Source organism: Dipodomys spectabilis, unplaced genomic scaffold, assembly GCF_019054845.1.
Source record: "Dipodomys spectabilis isolate Male_0828 unplaced genomic scaffold, ASM1905484v1 ptg000002l, whole genome shotgun sequence".
NCBI classification, from domain to species: Eukaryota; Metazoa; Chordata; class Mammalia; order Rodentia; family Heteromyidae; genus Dipodomys; species Dipodomys spectabilis.
Window position 1 is genome coordinate 49,088,680 of NW_024870679.1, and position 20,647 is coordinate 49,109,326.

At 35.7% G+C, this 20,647-nt stretch overlaps 1 protein-coding gene across 2 annotated transcripts in view; it reads right to left on the reverse strand.

The window, feature by feature from the left end:
- The window catches only part of Foxj3 (forkhead box J3), a 94,076-nt gene that overhangs the window by 70,278 nt on the left and 3,151 nt on the right, over nt 1-20,647 (reverse strand). For both annotated transcript variants that reach the window (XM_042677053.1, XM_042677044.1), the window contains exon 2: nt 5,641-5,701. In XM_042677053.1, the coding sequence (XP_042532987.1) occupies nt 5,641-5,684 (44 nt within the window). In that variant the 5' untranslated portion in view covers nt 5,685-5,701. The remainder of the gene's footprint in view (nt 1-5,640; nt 5,702-20,647) is intronic.

Here is a 20,647-nt window from a genome sequence, read left to right on the forward strand (position 1 = left end):
ATATATATATATATATATATATATATATATATATATATAAATTCTCTTTATCATGAGACTCTTAACTCCTTAAAAGAAGGAAATTTCTTAACTAAAGTAAGAACTATCCAATGAAGATATAGGTACATTCCTCCCAAAATGAGTAGCACCTCTTTTAAGCCAAAACACTTGTTAGTAGGGGAAAAAAAAAAAAAAAAACTTTTTAAAAACTAAAAGGAGCAAGTAAAAGAAAAGAATCAATAGCATAGGGAAGGATACTCAGAGAATCAAAGTCCTTTATAAGTTGGGGGAAAAAAACAAACTATGACTCAGAACAGACTGACAGGTAGCATTACACAAGAGTAGAAACAGTTCTACTAGAATAGCAAAGAAAAATAAGATGAAAACAAAGATAAAAAGAATGGTACCTGTATGATGTTCTTAAATCTATGATGGGATCTATTTTACTTAAAAGGATCATCAGTATATAACAATTCAAAATTAAGTCATGAAAGTGAGGTGCTCTAATCCCACTTTATGAAACACTCTCCATAATACAATCCCATATATGCTTTTTAGCAACTTTATCACATTGCTTTGCACTCCCTCAGCAACCTCCCTAATTCCCAAGAAGTAGAAAAGGCTTACTTGGAAAGTTTTCAAGTTCCAACCAGGAAGGGGAATAGCAGAGATTTCTAACTGAGTAGACACCAAGAAAATAAAAGGAGTAAGACTAGTGAAGGTAATGACATTGTGACCCAAATATTACTAAATCCTCCCACTCCATTCTTGATACTTGGCACTTCATCTACAGACTTGGCAACATATGAAAAATTGAGCAACTGAGAACTCAAAAGAAATCTTTGTAATTACCACAGTAGTGATTTTTGTAAACTTCTGATCATATCCATCACTAGTAGTCAAATATATACTACCACTATTATAGCATCTCAGCCCCCCCAGACCACTAGAAATAGCTAGAGCAGTGACCACTACCTGTCATCTAGTATTTAGTCTTAACTTGGTTTACAGGGTTTTGAACTACAAGACACCATCCTGGAATCTGAGAAGCAATACCCAGAAAGCTTGGGTTTTCACTTAGCTATAGACAACAGATGAAACCCTAGGTTGCCTCCCTTGAGAATGGGGGACTGAAAATTACAAGAAGCGTACATGTGGGTATTTAGATAGCTAAAGGAGCAGACTGAGGTAGAAACAAAAAAAAAAAAAAATCTACCATAGAATGATTTTGTGTTTTGTTACCACATGATAATTATAACATATCTATTGCTCTTCTCTAGATTTACAGATCTAGATTTATTTAATTTTGTTTTGGGGAAAAAGCTAAATGTTGAGTACTGCTTGCAGTTGCCAGGACAAAGCCAGACCAAATGATTTTGTGGGCCTTAAGCCCAAGGGCCAAAGGTTTCCCACTTCTGTACTTTGAGTGTAATTGTAGAAAACTAACATTCTGAACAAGAGAGGAAATAAGACTCTTCTGAGGGTTTTTCTTATTTTTTGGTACAATTCATGTTAAAGTTTATGTTAAAAGTTCACTCCACTCTGAACTTAAAAATAGAAATGGGTTAATCTAGAATCCTAAAGTCTAAGACAAGCAGACATATTAACAAATTAAAATGTGTTCACTGGAGCGCTTACTTTATACACACAATGAGGTAGTTGGTATTATTAAACAATGTCATCAGGTTCAGCAAGAATAGGATATATTGTGTATGCTGGACCTTTGAAATATTTCACTGCTAGGGATATAAAATGGAGTATAATAAAGCTTTTCTTAATTACATGTTCTAAGCAAAGGCTTTTTAGTTTTATATCAGATTGACATGTAAGTGTACATATTCATAGTAAACCAGAGCTCCACTTCTGCATTTTTTTGGAGAGGGTAGTTTACTGGAGGTAAGGATCTCATAGACTTTCCTGCTCAGGCTGACTTCAAACCACAATCCTCTGATCTCAGCCTCCTGAGCATGAGCCACAGTCACCCAGCTCATAGGTCATTTTGTTTAAAGTATGTGGGCTCAAGTGGTAGAGTACTTGTCTATCAAGCAGAAGGCTCTGAGTTCAAACCCCTGAACCACAAAAAGAAAATAAGGAAAGATTCTCCAAGAGCATGAGCACTAGATTAGAGACTTACATATGAATCCTAATTTCACTTCGGTTTCCATTCCCTTACCTTCTTCACTTACACATTATATTGTCCACTCCCACTCAAATATGTGCTTACAAATTCCCACCTGCCTACCCATTCTTATTCCCAGCAGTATGTCCTCTTTTTGATCAGCTCATAAGACTTCCTGTCAGGGGCTAGCCAATTTGTAAATACAAGGACAGTATATATAAATATATAGACAGAAGTATATATGAGAGAAAAGCAAATGAATATTTTTTGGGGGGGAAGGAGTTCGGTCGTGGGGCCTGAACTCTGGGCCTGGGCACTGTCCCTCAGCTCTTCAGCTCAAGGCTAGCGCTCTACCACTGAGCCACCTTCCCAGCCCATGAATGTTTATTAATAGATTTAAGTTTTAAGTTTCTTACTGTCAGAGCTCTGGCTCTATTCCTATGTAGATGCTATAGCAATCTTCTAATTTGAGGAAGACTCTATAGAAAAGTAGACTAAAATTTAATGTGGTTTTAAATCCCTTCCCCCAAAAAAGAAAGTAAATTTCTTCCCTTCCTTATCGCAAATCAATACTGGTTTCCATTTAGAAAACCAATGACAGACAATATTTTCTACATGTAAATGTATGTGAGAATGGGAATTCTCTGCTTGAGATAAGCCATACGAAATATTACAGAAATGAAAAACATAATATATGAATACTAAGTACCATGACTCTGATGCTATTACACTACTCAGTTTATGAATTAAGTAGTACATTTATAGATAAAGCCACCAAAAATTTTGAATCTTTAATATTACACACATGAAGCCAGGTGCTGGTGGCTCATGCCTGTAATCCTAGCTACTCAGGAGTCTGAGATATGAGGATCATGGTTCAAAGCCAGCCCGGCCAGCAAAATCCATGAGACTCTTATCTCCAATAAACACAATACCAGAAGTGGCGCTGTGGCTCAATAGGTAGAGCACTAGCCTTGAGCTGACAATAAAAAAAAAAACAATACACACAGGAATTATAGCAAAAAGTAAATTATAAAGTAACTCATGATATTTTTATCACCCATTCTAGTTCTATATTTTATCAACAAAAAAAAATGTTATTCAGCAAAAATGTTAAACATGTATTATTCCTAACCCAATGTCATATGCAGGCATAATTTAAACATGCTCGTAGAAAAGGATTTAAAATTTTAGTCAGTGACCTTAAGATATTATTTCACTAGCATATCCCACAACTAAAATATCTTTTTTTTTTTTTTTTTGGTAGGTCATGGGTCTTGAACTCTGGGCCAGGCGCTGTCCCTCAGCATTTCAGCCCAAGTCGAGTGCTCTACCATGTAAGCCACAACACCACTTCCAGTTTTCTGATGGTTAACTGAAAATAACAGTCTCATGGACGTTCTTGCCCAAGCTAGCTTTGAACCATGACCCTCAGATCTCAGCCTCCTGAGTAGCTAAGATTACAGGCATGAGTCACCGGTGCCCAGCCTAAAATATCTTTCAAGAAAATCTAGTTACTAGAAGATCAAAGTCTACAAAACATCCTGATATAACCAATATTTAAATCAAATTTTAAATATTATGAAAATAAAGTAAAATGACACCTCCCATCATACTAAGCAGAAATCATCTTTAAGTCAAATAAGCTCTAGAATAGTTTTGGGATCGAAAAAGTTATAACAGTATTGTTGTTTTTTTAATTCCTTTCAGAGCTATCTAGTGTTTTCTGTTTATAGGAAAGTAGAAAATCAAATTACTCTTCTATCTCTATTATAGGATGAAAAATCCATTGATAAAAAGAAATCCTGTAAGGGCATAAAGTTTTTCTACTTCAGAAGTTTTTCTACTGCAGAAGAATTTTTCACCTACTGAGAACTTAAGTACATAAAAACTAAAAAGGTAACCTCATTGTTCATTTTTCTCTTGTGGCATTCCACAAAGCCAGAATGAAGCCTAAGGACTCTTTGACTTCACATTCATGACTCTAGCCATTTTCTAACATCTCCCTCCCCCGCACACACACACAAAAACACACACACATATCCCCCTTCCTCCCACAGCAATAAAGTTCCAATACTCTTCATCATGTACTCTGACCCACACATCAACCACCTCAGTGTTTCTCTAACATACAGTAATCTCCTGCTTTGGCACTTTCTGGGTTCCCTCTGCCTATAATTCTTATCTCCACCTTGTATCACTTCTTCAGTTCTCCATTCAAATGTCACCTTTTCAGTGAAGCTTTCCAAGGCTACTCTATTTAAAATAATATTTACACCTATATTTATTATCCAATTTTAATTTCTTCTTAGCCCTATCACTATCACAAACAAGTAGTTTCACTAATTTTGTTAAGTGTTCCCCCCACCAAAATGTATACCCCATTATTATAAAATTTTTACCTGTTACATTAGAACAGTACCTGACAACATATTAGGTGATCAATGTGCTAAACAAATAAATGATACAGTTGATTACCAATACCATAAGCAGCTAGTACGTACTGCCAACAACACTTCCTAGTCTAATCTGAAAGATTTCACTTAATAGATTAAGTTCAGGTTGTTTTTCAAATTGTGCTCTTGGAACCATAACAGTCCCTAAAGGCCAATCATTATAAAGAGAAATTGGAAGTCCAAGATATAAGAAAAATTCCCTATTTATCTGTTTCATCCATTTGATTTCATGTAAGATTTGATTTCTCAAATTTCAGAAGTCTGAATGTAATAACTTAATTCTTACTTCTACATTTTCCTTTTTTATTGTAAATAATTCAGATATTACATTTACACATAATTCTTGCAGAACAAGTTAGAATTAATTACTTTAGTGTTACTTAACCAATATCTATTCTTATTCTCACTGATAGATAGAAAGCTGATTAGCTCTTTAGGAAAAGAAACTATAAAATTATGTTATTTAATATATATTATCACACCACTAAATTTACTTAGTTCAATAAATGGAAATTAAAAGCAAAAATATCTCTAAGCAAAAAATATCTTTCTACTACAATTAATTTACACTACTTCACAAAACCAATTCCAATGTATTTTTCACAGAAGGCTGACTTACTATACTTTATGGAGGGAGAGGCATAAGACTGACACTTATTCTATAATAAAACTATTTAACTTCATCAACAGTACTCTATTCTGGACCTTGTAATGAAATTAACTGTAGAATAACTTGACTAGTCCAACATTTATTATTAACTTACATTAGTTATAGGGGGGAATCATTATCACTTTTCCACATATATACCCAATGTATTCCCAACAATATCTCTCCCTCTATCACTCTCTTCCTCTCTTCCCCCACTTCCCAAAACAGGTTTCCCTGTTCTATTTTCATAGCTGCAAAAAATCTATTTCAACCATATTCAATCTCTTTCATTATCCTTATTAGCCCAATCCCCTCCTCGTAAATAACCTCCCAGTCTATTTCTCTTTCCTCAGCATGACACTTTAAATATTAGTCCAATATTTTTTTTAAAAAAAGGAAGAAAAAAGGTCACTAACCTTAATGAAGTTACAGATGGACAAGCTTGTCCATACAAACCCATCTGGCCACAAAGAGAATCTAAAAAGTGAAGAAAAATTAGTAATTAGACACTCTGAAGTAAATTAAACTATAAATTACATTACGGTTTTTATTAAAATGCTTCTCTAAACACTCTTTAGCCACTTAATCTATTCTTCTCCAAAAAGGTAACTTGGAAAGTTGGTAGAACTAACTTAACAAAAGACCTGAACATCAAGAACTTAGTCTCATTTTCTTCTCTCTCCAACAAGGATTCTAGAAGCCTGTGATATGGATTTACTTGCTCTGCTAACACAAACATACTCTCAAGTAGGCTGTCTTAGGGGCAGGTGGAAACAAGGGGCTGTTGACAGTCAACTCATTTGGCATTTAAAAGTCATATTCCACAATATCAGTTCTATCAGAAGCAAAGGGGGAAATAAGAATATAGCTCAGTGGTTAACAATTAGGAATAACAGCCAGACATTGGTAGCTCATGGCTGTAATCCCAGCTACTCAACAGACTGAGATCTGAGATCATGGTTCAAAGCCAGCCCTTTCACTAAAGTCTATGAAAGTCATAGGCAACTGTTTACTAAAAAGACAAAAATAATGCTGTGGCACAAAGTCATAGAGCACTAACTAGCCTTGAGTACATATGTCCTCAGACAGTGCCCAGACCCTGAGTTCAAGCTCCAGGACCAGCACAAAAAATAAAAAATAGGGGCTGGGAAGGTGGCTCAGTGGTAGAGCACTTGCCTTGCATGCATGAGGTCCTGGGTTCAATTCCTCAGCACTACATAAGCAAAAAGAAAAAAGCCAGAAGTGGCGCTGTGGCTCAAGTGGTAGAGCGCTAGCCTTGAGCTGAAGAGCTGAGGGACAGCACCCAGGCCCAGAGTTCAGGCCCCACAACCGGACCAAAAAAAAAAGGGAGCAGCCTGTCTACTCTGTGGACTTGCTTGCCTGATTTTAAATAAATAAATTAATTAATTAAATTAAATAAATAAATATCAGGAATAAAAAGAAAATAAGACTAGCCTCAATTTGCATAAAATGGAGAAAGTACAATTGAGTTAGGCAATCTATGCAGAGTAGCATAGATTAAGAATTCCAGAAAGAACAGAAATATTTTAAAATTTTCATTCTATTCCCATTGCCCTATTTTATCACTTGATACAAGTGATAGAAAGTTACTGCTTGCTTCTCCTCTGTTAAGAAAAGGAATTTCTACTGGGCACCAGTGGCTCACACCTGTAATCCTAGCTACTCAGGAGTCTGGGATCTGAATTCACAGTTCAAAGCCACCTGGGGCAGGAAGTCCATGAGAATCTTATCTCCAATTAACCACCAGAAAACCAGAAATGGTGCTGTGGCTTAAAGTAAGAGAGCACTTGCCTTGAGTAAAAAGGCTTAGGGAGAGCTCCAGACCCAATAATTTAAGCCCCGTGACTGACCAAAAAAAAAAAAAAAGAACAAGAAGAAGGAGAAGGAGAAGAAGACGACGATGATTTCTGCCTGCTATATTCTGTTATATCCCTAAAACTTAACTATAGTTAGCAGTCATATTTTTTCAACAAATGAATAAACTGGGCTCTTCCAGAGTTAGAAAAAGAAGTCTTAAAAGATCTCTGAGGGGCTAGGAAGGTGGCTCAGTGTAGTGCGCTTGCCTTGCATGCATGAGGCCCTGGGTTCGATTCCTCAGCACCACATAAACAGGAAAAAAAAAAAAAAGCTGCAAGTGGCACTGTGGCTCAAGTGGTAGAGTGCTAGCCTTGAGCTGAAGAGCTAAGGGGCAGCACCCAGGCCCAGAGTTCAGGCCCCACAACTGGACCCAAAAAATAAATTTAAATAAATAAATAGATCTCTGAACACCAGATCTTACTTAATACATTCTGTATCCATTCAACTCTCTCCCTCCATGAAAGTTTAAGACCAATCTTCAATAAAAGAACAAGCTAGATATCCAAAATATGTATAAGATTTCAACAGCTAAGGAGAAACATGACTATGTAAAGTACATTACTCACTATGACTCAAATCAAAATGAAATCAAATCAAAACCACAATGAGATACTACTTTATACCTACAAGAATAGGAATAATCAAAAAGAAAATAACAAGTGCTGCAAAGAAACAGAGAAATTGCCACACTCATGTCACTGATAGAAATGTAGACTAAAACAGCCTCTTTGGAAAAATTTAGCGATTTATCAAAAAGTTAAAGACAAAGTTACATTATGAACTACTCCAAGGATAAAATACTCCCAAAATGAAAATATGAAAAAACAGGGAAAGCTAGACAAAAATGTCATTCAAGCAGCCAAAAAGTAGCAACAATCTAAACCATCAATTGATACATGGATAAGTAAAATGTATTATTTCCATGCAACTACATATTTTGGAAATTAAAAAATGATACATACTGTAACATGTACAACCCCTGAAAACATTATGCTAAGTAAAATAAACCAGTCACAAAAGGTTACACATTGGATGATTTCATGTATTTCAAATGACCACAATAAGTAAATTCCTATCAGCAGAAACTGTAGATGAGATAGCTGGATTAAATTAGATTAGTACTTTCTTAGGCTATCAGGGAGCGGGAATAAAAGGAGAAAAGGGATTTGACTGGTAGTTGTTAAGTTTCTTTTACAGAGAGGAGAAAAATGTTCTAAAATTAGATTATAGAGATGGTTGCACAACCTTATGAATATACTAAAAAATAATGAATTTCATATTTTTTTTTTTTGGGTCCGATCGTGGGGCTTGAACTCTGGGCCTGGCCGCTGTCCCTCAGCTCTTCAGCTCAAGGCTAGCACTCTACCACTCAAGCCACAGCGCCACTTCCGGCTTTTTTCTTTTTGCTTATGTGGTGCTGAGGAATAGAACCCAGGGCCTCCGGCTTGCAAGGCAAGCACTCTACCACTGAGCCACCTTCCCAGCCCTTGAATTTCATATTCTTAAACAGGCAAACTGAACAGAACATGAACAAGAAAGGAGAAAAGAATTCAGAATATCACACACAAATGTTTTCTGTCAAGTTCCTGCTTCTCTACAGTGCCACAAATCCACTTCCAAGTGCCAAACTTAGAACAGGAAGTGGAGAGTAAAAATAATGACTTCACCAGAAAGCAACTCTACTAATGAAAATTATTTTCAAATCAATAACTCCTTGAGCTCATTCAGTAAAACTGACTTTCTGGTGATCGCCACTATTTCTAAAGCATACTAATTATGCATTCATTATGCCTAGTGAAGATGCAAGCTGCAACTTAAAAGATGCTTTAACTGAGCCCTGTAAATCTCCCAACTTTGTATCAGTGTCTTCTGATCTGAGCTAGTCCTCTTTGCAATCACCTGTTTGCAGAAGAAAAGAGAAGATTCAGTGATAACCATAAGGAAAGCAAACTGTCCTAAAACAAGCAATGTCTTCTTATTATCTTAAAGTAAACAGACAAAGCTTCAGGAGACCACCTTGTTCCTGTTCTGTTCCAGTAATAAAGTGGTAACACTTTCCTGGAATTCCTCCTGGGACAAAGAGTAAGCTAATGGTCAACCAAGCCATACCTGTGACTTGCAACTGTTTAACTATACAATACCTTTCTCATATACATAGCTTCCCCCCAGCTCCTAATTCTCCCCTTAACCTGAAGATCTGTACTCTGAAGATGGCTAAAATGTACTGAAGTGCTGTCTTCTCATAGCTGCCATGTAACAAATCTCCTTTCTCTGCCCTTCACCCATGCCTCTTTATTTGGCATATGAGGGCAATTGGCCAGACCTAACCTGGGACTCTTGGACTTTGGGTTTGAGGGTCTAAAAACACAGTTTCAGAGATACATGTATGCCCAGAAAAAAAAAAAAAAGATTCAAGACAACTAAAAAGATCCTAAAAGAAATCACTCTACTATCAAAAATCAACTACTTAGTCAAACAGGACCATGAAAAGTCAAACAGAAGATGGGAAAGAAGCAGTTAGTCAACTCTTAACACCAAGAGGAGAAAGTGATAAAACTCAACTAACTCCTTTGGTTTAGAACTAGTCTCAATAAAACAGGTAAGATACATGGGGAAGGAGAGTTCCTGGCCAAACATTGCAGAACTATAACTTCTTCCAAACCCTAAATTTGCTTCCTGAAATTTATGTAAACAGATCACAGGCCCCTCTCTTCAAACAAATCATAACCCAAGCAAGTAACACAAGATTCTATTTCTGGGTCTGTCATGTACTCACTGGATAATTCTGAAACTTCAGTCTCTCTACTTTGCTCAATAACTAAACCACAATATTCATACTTAAAATTAAATCATGTGGTCTAATAAAAAGCCATTTTCCAATTTATAGATTTTTGTGGAAAATTTGACATAATATGAAAATAAATCATATTGTGTCACCTTTATTGAATATGCATTAGATATTAAAAATCCATCAAGATTGTCCAATCCAAAAATGCTGAACTCTTCCATATAAAACAACTTTTAAAGGTATTCATTCACTAAACAAACATATATAATATCAGCTTTCAAAGGGCTGAAGGGTTTTAAGGCTTTAAATCTGAGCTCAGTTATATTTAGAAAACCAAGATGTCACTTCACTGGATCTTGTATATTTATCTTGGGCATTTGATTCATGTGCTTTGCCTGTATAATTCAAAGCAAGAGATATACAGTAACCCTGAAAAATAAGCTGAATCTATTAAAAACTTACTGGATGTCAGAGGATTAACAGATCATATACTGTAAGTGAAAAAAAAATCAGAAGTTACTAGAGTTAATAAAACTATCTACCTGCACACCTAAGTCAAATCTAAAAAACACTGTTTACTTCATAAAGGTTTCTATCTCATTCCTAGAAACCCTCATTTAGGAACCTAGGATGAAACAGGAAATCTAATCAGCAAAAGCTATCATACATGATTTTGATACACAGGTTAATTCAGAAAATAGTGGTCTAGGACAAGGACTACATAAAGCATTTATAGCCTTACATCATCTTTAAACACAACCAAAAAGTACTAGAGATTGCCAGTTGTGATGGGGAACTGGTAACATTCAAATCATCTGTTATCCTTGATTCAGACCACTGAGTAGACGATTTTTAAGGAGTAAGAAGAAACCTAGATCTGCATTATTTCCTTTTAAAAGCAGAAGCTCTGGATGACTCAGGGAGGGTAGTAAGAACATGTCTGCTATATCAAGCAGGACACTGCAACTGTACTTAGTACGTTTACATTATCACATAGAAGACATGATTTCTGCTCTCATGATGTTTATAATTTTGTTGAAGAAAAAAATGCCACATGACAATACAAACCTGAGTTTAGTTCCACTTGAGAAGGATAATAATAAGAGCTAGTAGAAGCATTAAGTGAAAGGCTAACAATAATTTGGACTGTTCAAGAGAGAATTTAATTGTTTGATTAGTACATGGTTAAAAGTGATATATTAAGAGGATTCCACTGGCAGCACTTTCCAGGAAAAAACTGGAAGGCTATTATAATCAAGACATGGCCCATTGGCGAACAAACTATCCATTTTGCATTTTTTTCAGTATGCATCTATTCCTACCACGAGAACACAGATTCCTATATTGGTCCTAGTGGACCCATACATGTCAAGTTAACTTTTATATCTCTCACACTGTCTAGCACGTTGTATACATACTATTCCAAAATGTTTGCAGAACTGATATAAAGGAAGAAAAAAATCTGATTCACATTTCAAAAGGAACAGTAACAGAATTTGGTACAGATAAGAGACATAGGGACCAAAGGAGATGGAAGAGTCAAATTATGCCTAAAAGGAAGAGGGGAGCTGTGTTTAGGGCAGAAGAGATTTGAGAAACAACTAAATAAAATGTAGGGACCTTGTCTGGCTCTTAATTCAGTATTAAAAACCTATTGTAAGCAAACATTTTTAGACAATCAGAAATTTGAGTATGAACTGGCTATCAGATGACATCAAAAACACATTGTCAGTTTTGGTAAAATAAAATGATGGTAAGTGGCTTGTAAGAAAATATTTTTATCTCTTAGAGATGCATACTGATGTACAGGTATTAAATACGTCTACATTTTTAAAGCACTTTAGCATTTAAAAAGGAAAAAGATATTAAAGGCATATGTGGACAAGATCGTTATTGTTGAACCTCAATGTAAGTATATATCCATTATATTTTACATACTTTTGAGTATATTCAACAAGGCAGTTGGACTATAATCTTTGGGGTCATTTGCTCAACTTTATCACTGTTTGATTAATTCTTTTTCTTTTCCTTCTTCAATTTCAGGAAGCTAAGAATGACAGTACTTCTCAGAAAAGTTTATACTCATCAGAAGAAAATGGGCATGAATGCCCATAATGTTAGCTCTACTGGTAGGAAATCTCTCTGAATCTACTCAAAGAACTTTTTATAAATTAATATTAAGAACTGACTATGAGCCAACATAGTGACTCAGCTGCTAAAAAGAAACAAAATAAAATCTTAGGCTTCATTAGAAGAATAGTATTCAGATCAAGGATGGTTAAGAGTACCATGTACTCTTCATTGGTAGTTAACACTGGAGTACTGTGCTGTGATTTTTAGGCAGGATATGCTAAGAACACTTAGAAGCTAGAACGCTTGCAGGAAGGGATATACCCTATTGAAGAGTGCAGAAATCAAATATTAAGTGCAGAATGATTGAAGAAACTGGATGTGTTTAGCTTAAAAAAACATTTTCCAGCCCTCTATCTCACTTTTACCATACAGACCTGGCTTATTATTTTCCAGGGGGTTTTAAGAGCTGCTAGTGGCCAATCAAAAAAGTGACATAAACACTCTATTTCTCTACATGATGTAAAAGAGTTAAACATCTTAAACTTTGTAAATGTATAATAAAAGTACTTTCAGAATTTTCCCAGATTTGACAATTCATTGACTCATTCACAAGTATTTACTGAGCCCAATTATTTACCAAACATTCCTATAGATCCTGAGGATACAACAATGAACATTTTTAATATCCCAGTTTGGGAATCAACCAGTCACTATTCTAGGTTGCATTATGCCTTGTCTCTTAAGTCTTTGATTATGATTAACCCAGCAACCCTCATCTCAAATCTTAATTCAAATACTATCTCATCCATGAAGCTTTCTTGATCAATTACAAACAAAAAATACACTCTTTTTCTCAGCAAACCTACACTCATTTCTTGTGAACAGCCTATGCCTCTTAATTACCTTTAGACCTCAATGTCCACAACAATGTCTTGTATGCACAAGAATCCAAAAATGCTAAAAGAAAAATCACTATCAAATACTTGACATGCTAACTGTAAAAGAAGGCAGACTAGCTCTCTACTATTCCATGGGAAAAACAGCAAATTTTGCCTCACTTAGAGTCAACAACAAATGGGCTGCTTTTCAATTACTAACTAGTGACTACAGGTGAAAAAGTAGTCAAATAACTATACAAGTGTTTTAGTGGGATACAAGAGCCTGAGTGGTAACTTTTAAGATTCTGGGAACTACTGTGTATCTCATTAGACTAAACAAGCTATTTTTAGCAATTTTGAAATCCTTGAAATTAAGATAAAACATGAAATTCCCTTTCATTTACTAACATAATGAATATATTGCAATGCCAACAATGTGTCCCACTAAGTGCTAAGGACAACCACACACTGCAAAATATTTCCCAAATGCCTGCTTACATTATCTAGTGACACTGTAGCCATCTTAGTTTATGCAAGCACAGTCTGATAGTCTCACAAAGGTGAAATCAACACATTTCTCAGAATATGTCCTCTTTATTAAGCAAAGCAAGAGGCGAGGGTCCTTTCTATTTTTTTTTTTTTTGGGGGGGGGGGGAGGTTCTGCTCATGAGGCCTGAACTCTGGGCCTGGGTGCTGTCCCTCAGCTCTTCAGCTCAAGGCTAGCGCTCTACCACTTGAGCCACAGTGGCACTTCCGGCTTTTTTCTTTTTGCTTATGTGGTGCTGAGGAATTGAACCCAGGCCCTCATGCATGCAAGGCAAGGGCTCTACCACTGAGCCACCTTCCCAGCCCTTTTCCATCTTGTGAAAGAGTCAATATAAAGTTTCTTTTCTGTTTTCATTTTGCTTGTGAAATAGGGTCTTATTGCATAGCTCAGGCTGGCCTGGGATCAGACATCCTACCTCCTCCACCCGACCAGGTAAGGTTTCTTGGTCATTCTCCCAAAGCAAACCTGATATAAATTAGGTAAAATGGCACATGACTGTAAGCTCAGCACACAGGAGGCTCAGGCAAGAGGACTGAGTTCCAAGCCAGCTAGGAGTACCCAGTGAGACCCTATCTCTAAAAAAAAAAGAAAGAAAGAAAGAAAAAAGAAATGCTGCTTAAATGAAAGCATTCTTTATCAGGGTAGAGAACCTTTTTACTGCCAAAGGCCATTTAGATATTTATAACACTTGAGGGCCTGGATTTATTGAATTTTGCTTTGAAAAAAGCTCCTAGACTTATTAAATTTTGAGTCCCACCTGCAGATGCCTTGTCAGACCTAAACCAAATGATTTCATGAGCCTTATATGCCCCGCGGGCCAGCCATTTCCCACTCATGCTCAGATCAATGATTCCCAATATTTTGCAATCAAAGAGCTAACCATGAAACCGTAAGCTGCTTTTAAAACCATCTATTCACACCCCTTAATGCATTACATTCTTCAAACAAGTAAGCTAATCATTCTCTCTAAAACTAGTCTTTCTGGTTAAAAACTAGTAAATAAAAATCATAGGATATATATGGCTACCAACGCAAGGATATCTCTGGGATGTTTCTGTCATACTAAAAGATAATCTTAGCTGGCAGGGACCTGCCTTTTATTTGTGTCCCAGTATTTTAGTACAGTGCTCTGAACATAACAGAGAGCAAATAAATAAGCAAACAAGTGAGAGAAATGAGTGAATCCAACATTCTTGAATTTAAAAAAATACCTTAGAATCCTGCCAGAGAATGGAAGCTGTTAAGTTCATCCTTAAGTCTAGTTTTCATTATAAACTAGAATGACATGTTTAGGTTATTTGTGGGCAATTAATTACTGTAAGGAAATCTAAGGTCTTGTTTGCTCCTGAGGGACTAAAAGTAATTTCTTGAAATGAGAAAATCCTAATACAAAGAAACTTAAATCATTTAAAACATTCACAACTTGACCTATAAGGTTATAATCAAAAAACTTATCAAACTCATTCATCTACAAAACTGCTCAAAAAACAAAACACTTTTGACAGTACCAAGTGACTGTTTAAACTGCTCTTTAAAGGTCATAAGATTCATTTTTCTAAACTATCATTTTAAATTTTAAAAATCCTGTTTTCTTTTCCTGACTATAAACAAAGAATTATGCCCACTTTTGAGACAGGTTCAAGGAAAAAGAACTTAAAATTGCCTATTGTTATACTTTTTCCCCAGTCTTTTTTCCCATTCAAGTAAATTTCCTAATACACTGTCAATCTTCCTACACATCAGGCAAAAGACAATAGGTCCCATACTGTGACAGTATTCCTGACATCTGTACTAGATCCATGTTCAAAGTATAATTTCTCAAAGTAGAAATTTCATTATCATATACTTGTATAAAATAAGACTAAACCTGCTATTTAGCAATTTTTTTTAATTCCATTGATTCCTTCCCCTTCTTACCTCTAAGTTTGATACAAAGAATGCAAGTTCAAGTAAAAATGTTTCCAATGACAAGAAATGGACCTAAATGTAACTAAGTTGTCCCCACTAGTCTTATGACTCTTAAGTTTGATATTATCCTAAGATATACTCTGCTCTAAGTAGTCTTGGTTTTTTTTGAGATCTCTATAGCTCTTTATTTTTCACCTTAGAAATCTAAAGTCTGTTCTTAATTAATAGCGTGTCAATTTTCTACTTTAAAAAAAATAGAAAAATCTTGAATGTCTAGGTTCTAGTATCTGCTCTACTACTAAACAATTGTGGGATACTAAGAAGTTTTTGCTTGTAACTCATTTTCCACATTTGTCCATAAAATATTATACTTGCTCTACCTGTTTCAACAGACCAGAGAAAGTACTTTTGAAACAGTAAAATGTAAGGTAAAAATGTTTTAGAAGCATATATCCTCATAGTGTAGATGGCCAACTATTCAATGAAATCCATGACACACTATGATTTGAATAAAAAATAAGCCAACATAAGCAGTTTCAGGAGGATCCTAACAATTCTCTTAAGCGTATGTTCTAACAACAGTTCTTACTGCACTCTGTGCATGCTTTCCTTTAACGCACAAAAGTAGCATTTCTAACAGTGATTGGTATCCAGTATGTTGTGAGACAAAAATTATCCATTTACTTTACATGTCTACCCTGTGTAACATATCGAAGATCCATAGGCGTAACACCTAGTGTATGATAGTCTGCTTCTCTTTGACACAGAAGGGCCATTCTACTTGTAACTGCTGTGACATAATTAACCAAAGTTCTACAGTTAAGCCACAGAAACTTTTAATGCTTGGTTGCTATTGTTATCTGTGGTACTGGGACTGACCCCCAGGCCTTGTGCTTGCTATAAAAGTGCTCTACAACTTAAGCTAAGTCCCTAGTTATGTTTTTTTGGTTTTTGGTTTTTTTGCTGATCCTGGGGCTGGAATTTAGGGCTTGCTCAAGGTTAGTGCTCTACCATGTGAGCCATAGCTCCACTTCCAGTTTGGGGGGTAGTTTATTGGAGTTAAGTGTCTCATGGACTTTACTTCCTTGACTGGCTTTGAACTGTGATCATCAGATCTCAGCCTCATAAGTAGCTAGGCTCCACCAACACCCAGCCATTTGTTATTTTGTTTTTGAGGAATCATCTCACCAGCTCTCAGTTGGCTTCAAACTTGTGATCATTCTGTCTCTGCTTCCGATATAGCTGTGATTAAAGACATGTGCCATCATACCCAGCTTTTAGTTATTTTTAATAATTTACCAAGCACTCATCAGCCAATATCTAGGATCTCAACAAATAACCTATTACTACCCTATTTCACCCTCCCTGCACACTCATCTCTCTACAAGCAAAAGATTTTGAAAGTGTTATACTAGTTGAGTTCTACTAGTCTTACTCATAACCCATTTCTCTCACAAATCTCACAGCAATTATTATAAATTAGTCCTATTAATGGTTTAATGTGAAGTTGTCTCTAACTTAGGAAAATGTCATTTCTAATTTTTGAGGTCTTAAACAAAATTACACTGGCATCGAACTCTTCCAAATAATCAGAAGAACAATCTGTTTTCCTTGATTGCACAATCATCTGAGTAGGACTCTGTCTAGCAGAATTCAGTTAGAGCTTTCAGCTTTGTATTCCAGGTGAAAAGTTTAGCTGAAAGTTGATTGAAAGTCTTCTTCACACATAGGATCATCATAGTATAGATGGCCAACTTTTCAATGGAATCCATGACACTCTATGATTTGAAGATAATAAAAAATAAGCCAACATAAGCAGTTTCAGGAGGATCCTAACAATTCTCTTAAGCTTATGTTCTAGTGCACTCCATAAGTCTGAGCTGATCATAGATGACTTGAACCACTGACAGTGGGAAATAAGTCAAACAGTGCACTATTAATGTAGGTCCAAAATCACTTTAGATTTACAATAGGATTGTGGCTGTCTGAGTACAGGATTTAAAAGTCCGGGCCTTCTACCACTTGAGCCACATCTCCAGTTCTAGATTTACAGAAGAATCTTAGCAACCAAAGTGGTCTAGAAACTAGGTTTATTAATGGTGTCAAAGTAAGAGTTCTTATATAGGGTCTTAATTATCCTATACTTCACATCCATTTTATCAGTCAATATGCACATAAAATAGAGTATCCATCAAAGATACCGAAGACAAAAGGTTACTTAAAATACATAAAATGCCATTGTTATAAATATAATACAACATCTGGTTCCATGTAAAAAGCTATTTCCATATCACAACAGATGGCCCACAGTAATAATGCTTTGCTGATCTGGTTATAACAAATTCTATTAAATCAAAAATCCTGTACAGCAGATGTCTTTCCCAATTTCAATGTAAGTCAATCTCCTTAACCAAACACTGTACTTTCATTCTTATTTGTACACTACAATCCAGTTATGTCAATACAGGTGGTCTACACTTTGTGGACAGTTATTACAAAATGCCACTGTCATGTTTTCTGAGTTTTGGGGCAGAGGGGGGGAAAACAATATCTTCCTCTAGGACAGAAAAGCTAAATGTTTAGAAAGGAAAAGAAAACTTTACAGTTAAAGACAGAAAAGGCAACAGTAAGTTTTAGCTTTCTCAGACTAAGCTTTCTGAATTGCACCTGTGTGAAAAGCCAAATGACAAAGCCAACAGTGAGAGAGTGAAGAGAAAATAATGTAATTCTGAGATGAGTGGCTATTAGCAGGGACCCACAAAAAAAAAAAAAGTGAACTTTAATGTCCAAACAATATTTATACTAGTGCTAGGTCTATATTTAAAAAGAAATATAGATACAATGTCATTTACTTTGCTGTTTAACTGCTTCTCCAATTATGTATTCTCGTCATGCCCTTACTTGATATATTATCCTCTATTAATTCATAACCAGTAAACAGAACAATACAGTGATTAAGAACTACAGAGTTCAGGCATCCTACATACTCAGGAGGTTAAGATCTGAGGATCAAGATTCAAACCAGCTCAGTAGGAAAGTCTGAGACTCTTATCTATCTCCAATTAACCTCCAAAAAGCCAGAAGTGGATCTCTTGTTCAAGTGGTAGAACACCAGCCTTCAATGAAAAAGCAAAGGGGCACTGCCCAGGCCCTGAGATCAAGCCCCAGCAGTACTTGTGCGCGCGCACACACATGCACACACACACAAACACAAAGAACTACTAAGTTCTGAAAATAGAGTACAGAGGTTCAAATCCTGGCTCTTTCCATTCTGAGCTATGTACCCTAGGGCAAGATACATAAGCTATCTGTGCCCATTTCCTCATCTGTAAAACAATGTGCATTTTTTTTAAATCTAGTTATAAGGGATTGTCGTGAGGCTTATATAATAAATGTATTTAGAACATCTTTATGTTAATGGTAAGGCCTCAAAATTGTGAGCTATTAACACTATCACATATCATCATCAGATAAAAACTCTGAAAAGGCAAAAATATAAATTTGCCTAAAACAAGCAACAAAAGTCTAGGAGTCTTTAAGTCCCAAAGATAAGTCATTAAAATGCACTGTGGCTCATGCCTGTAATCCTAGCTACTCAGGAGGCTGAGATCTGAGGACTGCAGTTCAAAGCCAGCCAGGGCAGCAAAGTCTATGAGACTCTTACCTCCAATTAACCACCAGAAAACTGGAAATGGTGCTGTGGCTCAAGTGGCAGAGTGCTAGCCTTGAACTGAAGAGCTAAGGGACACAACACCCAGGCCCAGGGTTCAAGTCCCACAACCAACCAAAAATAAAAATTAAAAAATTACTGGGCTGGCAATCAAGCATATTGTGAACCTGGGCTCAACATAAGGGGGGAAAAAGAATAATAAAATAAAATTTTGTGATTCCTCAAGTAGACTTTCCAGTCCCTTAAGTCTCCAGGAATTTTTATGAGGACCTTTTAGTTGCACTGAGTAGCAGAAATGGAACAGACATGAACTAAAATTTAGTTGTTCCATCACTGACGAAGGTGTGCAATTGCAGTTAAGTCATCTAACCTGAACTTCAGATTGTTCATCTCAAAGAAAAACTCTGTATTACAGGGTTAATGTGAGATCAGATGAGATAGTAGAAAACTTACATAAACCAATAAGCCCTATATGAATATTCAAGAACCAACTATATCTTACTCATCTTTATATTCCTAATGTTTTGTAGAGCATAGCAGAGGTTAAAATCTAAAAGAAAAGCCGTAAGAGGTTTTGGTATAGTGAAGATTAAAAGGAAGGATTTAAATGAGTAAGACACGCAAGTGTCCATCAACTGATGAATAAAATGTAGTATATCCACTCAGTGGAATACTTGGCAATAAAAAGAACTAAAATACTGACACATACTAAAACATGAATGACCCTTGAAATACACAGAAACAAATTACTTTCTGATATAAAACAATAAGATCTCATTTATGAAGAATCAGCATATTTATACAGTTAGTTGATAAGTATATAAGTGATTGCCAGAGACTGGGGGATGGCAGGAGGATGGGGAATGGCTGCTAATGGGTACAGAGTTTCTTTTTTAAATAACATTCTAAAAATTATTGTGGTCACAACTGCACAACTCTGTGAATATACTAAAAGCCATTGAAATGTATGTTTAAAATGAGTAATATTTATAGTACCTGAATTGTATCTCAATAAAGTGTTTTTTATTAGAAGAAAAGTTTAAGGAAAAGCTGTAAATGCGTAAAATAATCAGCATTTTTGAAGGAAAAAAAATCTGGTATTTCAGTAGCTCCTACATAAATAAGAATGATCCTGGGAGAAGCATTAGAAAAAAAAATTTTAACTACTAAAATACATCAGACAATATTTCACATGTCCTGTGTAAAACAAAATGTAACATAAGCTATCTTTCTTTTCAAAATTCTTACTTATAAATTACCTCCTGGCCTAATCAATAGTCATTCCATTGCAGTTATGCCTCTGAACTTCTAAACTGCATTTGATACGCCCTACCTTGTATAATCTTTCTGTCCTTGGCTTTGATGGCACAGATGTACTTCCTAGTTCATTCATCTCAAAAATTCCAATCCTTAAAGCTATTTCCCCACTATACTACTTTCCCATCAACATGTATCTACTCTTATGCTTTACACCACCATCCATAGCCCTATCACTGGAAAATCTACATTTCTTTTGATTATTCATTGTATTATAATAAAATACATTAGGTTGCCCAAAGTTCTTATATGATTATAATATGGTGATTTAGTAAATATATGTAAAGTTCTAAGAACAAAGCCTGCCATACAGTAACTATTCAATAAACATTAGCTTTTCACAAGCACTATCTTAAGTCAGACC